At 54.5% G+C, this 8,241-nt stretch overlaps 1 protein-coding gene across 1 annotated transcript in view; it reads left to right on the plus strand.

The window, feature by feature from the left end:
• KCNQ1 (potassium voltage-gated channel, KQT-like subfamily, member 1) overlaps positions 1 to 8,241 on the plus strand; it is a 326,604-nt gene that overhangs the window by 242,226 nt on the left and 76,137 nt on the right. Inside the window, exons 14-16 of the mRNA XM_010837806.1 lie at positions 5,385 to 5,460; positions 5,888 to 5,960; positions 7,562 to 7,651. Of these exons, the coding sequence (XP_010836108.1) occupies positions 5,385 to 5,460; positions 5,888 to 5,960; positions 7,562 to 7,651 (239 nt within the window). The remainder of the gene's footprint in view (positions 1 to 5,384; positions 5,461 to 5,887; positions 5,961 to 7,561; positions 7,652 to 8,241) is intronic.

The raw sequence follows: 8,241 nt of genomic DNA on the forward strand, positions 1-8,241 counted from the left end.
AGCTTGTGCTTCTTCCAGCCCAGCATTTCTCATGATGTACTTTGCATAGAAGTTAAATAAGCAGGGTGACAATATACAGCTTTGACGTACTCCTTTTCCTATTTGGAACCAGTCTGTTTTTCCATGTCCAGTTCTAACTGTTGCTTCCTGACCTGCATACAGATTTCTCAAGAGGCAGGTCAGGTGTTCTGGTATTCCCATCTCTTCCAGAATTTTCCACAGTTTATTGTGATCCACACAGTCAAAGGCTTTGGCATAGTCAATAAAGCAGAAATAGATGTTTTTCTGGAACTCTTTTGCTTTTTCCATGATCCAGCAGATGTTGGCAATTTGATCTCTGGTTCCTCTGCCTTTTCTAAAACCAGCTTGAACATCTGGAAGTTCACAGTTCACGTATTGCTGAAGCCTGGCTTGGAGAATTTTGAGCATTACTTTACTAGCATGTGAGATGAGTGCAATTGTGTGGTAGTTTGACCTGCTTCTTTGGATTGATCAAAAATTGTTATTAATTAATTTTTATCCCCTCTCCGCTTGTTAAATCTAGGCCCTGTATTATCCCGTCCGTGGTTGCCTGGAGATGATCGTATGCATCCTCGGCTCACTGGAGTCGACCTCAGATGAGCGCTGTGACCGTTGCCCTGGCAACACGTGGTGCTCACAGCTGTTTAGCTCCATGGACACCCCCTTCCTTGTGCTATCTGTAATCATGCATTTTTAGCTGTGGCTATGGACAGCGAGGCCTGGCGTGCTGCGATTCATGGGGTCGCAAAGAGTCGGACATGACTGAGCGACTGATCTGATCTGATCTGATACATTAAACCTCAGGAAACATTAGCGTGATTGTTTCAGTCCATTTAATTCACTAATTTAAGCTTTCTCACATATCTGTCCTTTTCTACCGTCTTAATTGCTTCTTGTATTGAAATATCTCTGTGCGTCTTTGTCATTGCTGAGTCCCGGCCTGGAGTCATCCTTCCAGTACAGGTCTCAGCGCCGTGGATTCTCTTGGTTTAGTTTTACCTTCTCTTACTCTTATTATTGTAGAAAAGCACGCATAACCCAGGATGTACGATCTGTGTCATTTTAAGCATTTTAAGTGCCTCACTCAGGGTCGTTAATCCCATTCACGCTCTTGTGTCACCATCACCGCATCATCTCCAGAGCTTTCCACCTTCCCAAACAGACTCTGTCCCCACTGGACACTCCCCTCCACCCCTCCCACCCCGTACCCTCCTACTTTCTATCTCCATGGATTTAATGACTCTAGGTACTCATATAAGTGGAATAGTACAGAGTTTATCCTTTTGTGACTGGATTATTTCACTTGCACCTTCATTTCTAAAAATACATTTGATGGGTATGGAATGCTACCTTGGTAGGAATTTTCCTTGAGCTCTTTAAGGATGTTATTCTGGCTTTTGTCCTCCCTGTTGACAAGTCAACCATCAAGATAACGTGTCATCATACACACACACACCCCCTCAGTAATTCCGTGCCTTTGGCCTCCAGCAGGGTGACTCGAATGGGCCTGGATCTGTTATGCCTTGTCTTTCTCTCCAGCTGGAGCCAAGTGAAAAGAAAGTGAAAATGTTGGTCACTCAGTTGTGTCCGACTCTTTGCAACCCCATGGACTATAGCCCACCAGGCTCCTCTGTCCCTGGAAATCTCCAGGCAAGAATACTGGATTGGGTTGCCATTCCCTTCTCCAGGGGATCTTCCCAGCCCAGGGATCAAACCAGGGTCTCCTGCATAGTAGGCAGATTCTTTAATATCTGAGCCACCAGGATAGCCTGGTGAATCCAAGGAGCTGCTTAAACCTGCGGCCTGATGTCTTCCATCATTTGGGGGAAATTCTGAACCATTCAGGCTTCAAAATTACTTGTCCTCCACTTCGTCTCCTCTCCTTCTGAGACGTCACGTGTATTAGAGCCTCTACCTATATCTCAGGTAGCTCGTGTTTTTTCTGTATCTTTAATTCTACTTTCCCTCCACACTCCATCCTGGCTACTTTCTCTAGTTTACAAGTACTCTCTCTTTTTTTTTTTTCTATGTCTCCTCTGCCATCAAATTCATCTCACGCATTCTTAACTTCCCTGATTGTCCTTTCTGTCCTAGGATTTCCCTTTGTTTTCTTTTTAATATAGATTTTACTTCTGTGGTGAAATTCTTCATCTTGTCTTCTACTTTCTTGAACCTATTTATCAACACTATTTTCAAGTCCTTATCTTACAACTCTGAAGCAAATCATCTCATCTATTTGCTCCTGACTCTGTGGATCAGCATTTTGGCTTCCTCATCTGGATGGTTTCACCCAGCTCCTTCAAGTGGCAGCTTGGTGGTGACTGGGTGGTCTCAGCTAGCCTCAGGAGTCTGGAGCTGCCAGGCTGTTAGACAGGGTGCCTCAGCTCTCCTCCACATGGCGTTTCCGGCAGCCCGGCTCAGACAGGCCCACATGGCAACAGAGTTCCACAATGGTGGGAACAGTAGGGTTGAGGGGGGAGGCCCTGCTGGGGGAACTGCAAAGGACTTGCACCCATCTCTGACTTTCCCCAGTCCGCCTTCTGGCCATAACTTTACACACTTCCACCAAAGCAAGATTCACACACCCCTCAAGAGACCCCAGAGTCTCATGCAACTAGAGATGGTACCATGCCCAACACCCAGCATCTTACAGTTGGCCTTTTTTTTCCCTTTGTCTTCCTCTGCCCGAAGCCTGGTCCCAGCACTATTTCGGGATTGATGCGTGTACCCCACTTTGGGGTCTAATTTCTTTTAATCTATTGATGCATAGCAAACCACACCTACATTTCCTGGCTTCACATCACAACTCTTCCGTATTCATCATTCCGTGGGTCAGTAATTTGGGCTCGACTCAGCTGGAAGGTTGTTCTGGTGGCTTTGCGTGAGGTGACTCACACAGCTCCAGTCACCTGGCGGTTCGTCAGGGCTGGACGTGGGGCGGCGGACGATGGCCGCGCTCACCTGTTCTTGCTCTTGGCCCGGGCACCTCGGTTCTGCACACGGCCTCTGAAGCCAGCCAGTTCACGTGGTCCCCGTAACCACATTCCAAGAACACATGAGTTATACCCGGTGGGGCTTCCCCAGCTTTCTTTTCACCACGATAAAGGTCAAGGTCAGCCCGAATTCAGCAAGTGGGAAAACCAGCCCTTACCTCTTGGTGGAGGAGCTACAAGTCGACTCAACGCACGTGAGTTTGAGCAAATGCTGGGAGACAGTGCAGGACAGGGAAGCCTGGCGTGCTGCAGTCCGTGGGGTCTCAAAGAGTCAGACCCGACCTAGCAACTGAACCACGATCTACCACACCTTCAGATCTGTTTCTGCGGTCTGTTTTGTCCCTTGGTTTTCCGTCTGTTGTGTATGAAATAAATAGAGGCTCCATGATCTCACCTCCCTATGGATGTCTTGGTTTTCTCTGGAGAGCCAAAGGTGCCAGGCAGAGCATTTGATTCAGGTGGAGACTGAGGTGATCTGAGGCTGTGGCAGGGGTGGGGTCTCCTCTGAAAGCTTGGGCTGTTTACCAGGACCCCATCTCCTTGATGACTCGGAACCAGAATCCCCCTCTCCTCCACAGCATGAGTCTGCAGGGGACTCTGCTTAGCTTTTTGTCCTTCTGGCAGCTGTCTTTTGCTCCATTTCTAGAATCTCACCCCATGTGTGCAGCTTGGCTCACAAACACTTCAAGGAGAGGCTTGGCCAAAAGGGCCCCCTTCTCTCTGCACCCCCCATTCACCAGGGTCTCGGTCTGTCGAGTCCTGGACGTCTTTGGAGCCCTAGCTTCCTGCTTCTCTCGCCAGCCCAGGCGGCCCCAGCCTCACACTCAGCCCATGTGCCCCACACACTAAATGCACATGTAGGCTCACCCAGCCTGTTTCTCTCCTGGGATCGTAGCCCTTGGAGTCTTCCCTGGTCATAAAGCTGTCACACAGCTGTGGTGGTGTCTTCAGCAAAAAGTGTGATCAGACCAAGCTTCAGAGCCAGAAGCAAAGTCTCCACTAGTTCCATGTGCGTTATCTCCTTGCAGACGGTTTCTGTGCACATACGTTAGCCATTGTGTCCCCTTTTGATGATGTTTCTAGAAGGAACTCTGGGGTTCCCCAGGTGGTGCTAGTGGTAAAGAACCTGCCTGCTAATGCAAGAGACCCAGAGATGCAGGTTCGATTCCTGGATTGGGAAGATCCCCTGGAGGAGGGCATGGCAACCCATTCCAGTATTCTTATCCAGAGAATCCCACGGACAGAGAAATCTAGTGGGCTATAGTTCACAGGGTCGCAAAGAGTTGGATATGACTGAAGCAACTTAGCACACACACACACACTAAAAGGAACTTCAGAGGGGAGGAAACGCAGCTCCCTTAACAGAGGGGTTCCTAATGCTGTTCAGTCGCTCATTTGTGTCCAACTCTTTGCAGCCCCATGGACTGCAGCATGCCAGGCTTCCCTGTCCTTCACCATCTTCCAGGGCTTTCTCAAATCCATATCCATTGAGTCAATGATGCCATCAAACTATCTCATCCTCTGTCTTCCCCGTCTCATCCTGCCCTCAATCTTTCCCAGCATCAGGGTCTTTTCAGATGAGTCAGTTCTTTTCATCAGGTGGCCAAAGTATTGGAGTTTCAGCTTCAGCATCAGTCCTTCCAATGAATAGTCCGAGTTGATTTCCTTTAGGATTGACTGGTTTGATCTCCTTGCAGTCCAAGGGACTCTCAAGAGTCTTCTCCAACACCACAGTTCAAAAGCATTAATTCTTCAGAGCTCAGTCTTCTCTATGGTCTAAATCTCACATCCATACATGACTACTAGAAAAACCGTAGCTTTGACTATATGGAACCTTTGTTGGCAAAGTAATGTCTCTGCTTCGGTGTGGCTAAGGTGGTTTAGGTGGCAAAGGTAGTACCTATCCCTGGCTGATTTGTCCTGCCCTACATTTTCCAAGTGGGTACCGGTGGGCGGGCCATGGAACATTCTAGCCGCAAGGGGCCTTAGGGGTCATCTGCTTGTACCCCTTCCCACTGTACTGGTGAGGAACCCAAAGGCCTCAAGGTAGAAAGAAGCCTGTGCGGCTGTACCATGGGTAAGGGGCATAGCCACTGCCAATACAGGACCCTGACTCCAACCCCACTTCTGAGTGAGGGGCAGGGCAAGGGTCCCTCTGGGGCCATCCCATTAATTAAAAGCCTCTCAGCCTCAGCCTTTCCTCCTGCCAGCAGGACGGCGGCTTGCAGATCCCCATCCCCAGAGGCTGAACATCCTCCTTGCTCCTGGAGGGGCCCAGCCGTGTGCCCGGGGATACTCGGGCAGCCTGCAGGCCTCTGACAGCGGCAGGCACGGGATGACCACCCTCCTCCCCTCCCTTCTCCACCGCAGGCTGCGGGAGCACCACCGGGCCACCATCAAGGTCATCCGGCGTATGCAGTACTTTGTAGCCAAGAAGAAATTCCAGGTGAGTCCTGCACTCAGCCCTCCTGCCCTGGTCCACTCTGAAAGCCGCTCACCCACCCACAGCACAGGCCATACCTGCCATGTCTGAGACCTGACCCTTCACCCATCAAACACCCTGCCATGACTTCAAGATCCGTCTCCAAGATAGCTGGCCCTGGAGAGATGTTTCCCTGATAGGGCTGGACCCCGGGGCCAACCCAGAACCACACGGAGCCCTGGAGTTTACTCACCCCCCACCCACACCCCCTAGACAGGAGTGGGAATGACTCAGGGAGGGTGCAGAGCCAGCCCTGTGTCACCTGGACAGGAAGTACCTGCCTCAGGCCTGCCCAGGGCTTTTGTCCCCATCGCCCACCCTGTGTGAGTCAGAACAATGGGAGTGACCTCCCTGGCGGTCCAGTGGCTAAGACTCTGTGTTCCCAATGCAGGGGGCCTGGGTTCGATCCCTGGTCAGGGAACTAAATCTCACATGTTACAACGAAGACCGAAGGTCTGCTTGCTGCAACTAAAGACCCTGCTTGCTGCAACTAAAGACCGTGCTTGCTACAACTAAGACCCCACATGCAGCAAATACTGGCACAGCTAAATAAATATATATTAAAAAAAAAAATAAAACCTAGCAGAGAGGAGTCCTGGCCCTGCTCTGTGCCCTGGGGCGGCCCCCTTTACAGGGAAGGGTAGGGTCTCCCTGGCCAGATGGGGCTGGAGACTGTGGACTTCCCCATCGGCCCTCCTTCCAGGAGTGAGTCTCCTACAGCAGCCCCTGGAGAACGCCAGGTGATGCCAGGCTTGGCACCTCTTTCCTCCGTGGAGACTGTCATCTGTTGGAGGATGGGGCCCAGCTCAGCTTATCCTCCGAGAACATGGAGCCTTGGGAAGCAGGGACCCCTGGGGGAGGGCATTCTCTTTCCGGAAGGCTTGGCCACCGGTTCCTTTTCAGAAGAGAGTTCCTGGCGGAGCCAGGTCTGAGGGTCACTCGGAGCCAGCGGCAATGTCCAGAACCCCCGGGCCTGTGTGTGGTACCAAGTGGGGAGGTTGGGGTGACTTGTTCACACCCCCGCCCCGCGAGCAGTCACAGCAGGGCTGGGGCGAGAACCAGACCCTGGGTCCCCTCCGGTCTGTGCCTCCCATCCCAGACTACAAGCCTGACTCCAGCCCCGGCCAGTCTCCCCAGCAGAGCCCCCACCCACCCAGGCCAGGGAGCCAGACTCAATGGGGAGCTCTGGACAGACCCCACTCCAACAGCCCTAATGAAGACCTCTTTCCCATCTGGACTGGGAACAAGAGCCCAGGGGGCTGCCCAGGAGCATGCCCACCTGTGCCCTCAGCCTGCCAGGACTCTGGTCCCATCGCATGTGGCCCCTCGGGAGCGGGTAGGGGCGGGGAAGGGAGGGGGACAGAGGGGAAGGGGGTTGCACACAGTCCCCAGGGGCGTTGTGCTGCCCACCTGCCCATCTGTCTGCCCACAGCCTGGCAGGAGGCCTTTCCCCCCCAAACTGGGCCAAGCAGTGTTAAAGGCTCCCGCCAGGGCCTGGGACCCCTCATTGTGGGATCAAAGAGTCCGTGAAGGCCATTCCCAGCCGGCGCCAGGAGGTCTGCCCCGCACTGTTCTGGGCAAGATCCAACGTCCCCGGATGGTGGGCCTTTGGGTCTGTGGCTGCTCCTTCCCCGAGGCCCGGCTGCCCTGGTGGAGCCAGCAGAGGGGCACCTAGTGAAACAGGGAGCTCGAGGGTGCTAGGCGAGGACGGGCTGGCCTCTCGGGTGGGGCGGGAATGGCAGGAACTTCTGCCGGGATCAGGTCTGGGCAGGACTGTCCCCAAGACAAGAGGAGGCCCAGGCAGGGCCCTCGCTGGAGAGTGGCTGGTGGTGAGGGCTAAAACCTCTGATGCCAACCGGGGAGGAGGGTACAGAGGGGTCACTGCGACTCTCCTAGGATGGGAACGGTGCCCAGCCTGAGCAGCTGGGCCACTGTGCTTCCGGGGCAGGCCCCCGCTGGGCAGAGGCCAGAACCTGCTGCCTGGGGCACTGCTGGACCATGCAGAGCCATGCCAGGGTGGACACCAGGCTTCCTGGGGGCCTCTTCCAGGTCTGGGTACCCACAGGGCAGGCCCAGCTCAAGGGTGATGTGTGCAGCTTCCAGATCAGAACCACAGATGCCCTGGGCAGACGGGCACCCACCGTGGCCAGAGAAGGTGTGGGTGCTGGGGAGCGCCTGTCACAGAAACGCGGGCAAGAAAACCAACAGATGTCCTCAGGGGGCACCCTGCCCTCCCTTCCAGGCCAGCAGCCTCCCTTCTGCCTCAGGATACAGGCAGCGTCCCGCAAGCGGCCTGGGAGGCTTCTGGAAGGAGGCCGGGCAGCCCTACGGGCCTGCCCCCTCCCCTCCCCTGTGCACAGGGCCCCGAGGCCCTTGAATAGACCAGGTGGGGCCTGTGAGTGCAGCAGCTCCTCCTGCTCTGCCCCTGGGACAGAGGCTCTCAGGCAAGGCCCAGGGCTGGGGCGGCTAGAGGGGGTGGGCAGCAAGAGGCCTCCAGGGAGGAGGGACTCAACAAGATGGAAGTGGTGGATGAGCCCCTGGTGGTGAGGAGCTCTGGGGGCCTCCCGGGGTGGCCCCCGCCTCAGGCCCAGCTGCCAAGGCCCCTCCCCCGCAGCAGCCTGTCTGTCTGCCCACACGCCCACCCCCATCTGGCCCCAGGGGCAGCAGACGTGGCTGGGGGCCCCCCCGCGGGCCCCGCTGGCCGATAAGGACCCGGCTGGCCCCCCCCGTGTCTGGGCGGGGGGG

The sequence above is a fragment of the Bison bison genome, unplaced genomic scaffold, assembly GCF_000754665.1.
Source record: "Bison bison bison isolate TAMUID 2011002044 unplaced genomic scaffold, Bison_UMD1.0 scf7180017864080, whole genome shotgun sequence".
NCBI classification, from domain to species: Eukaryota; Metazoa; Chordata; class Mammalia; order Artiodactyla; family Bovidae; genus Bison; species Bison bison.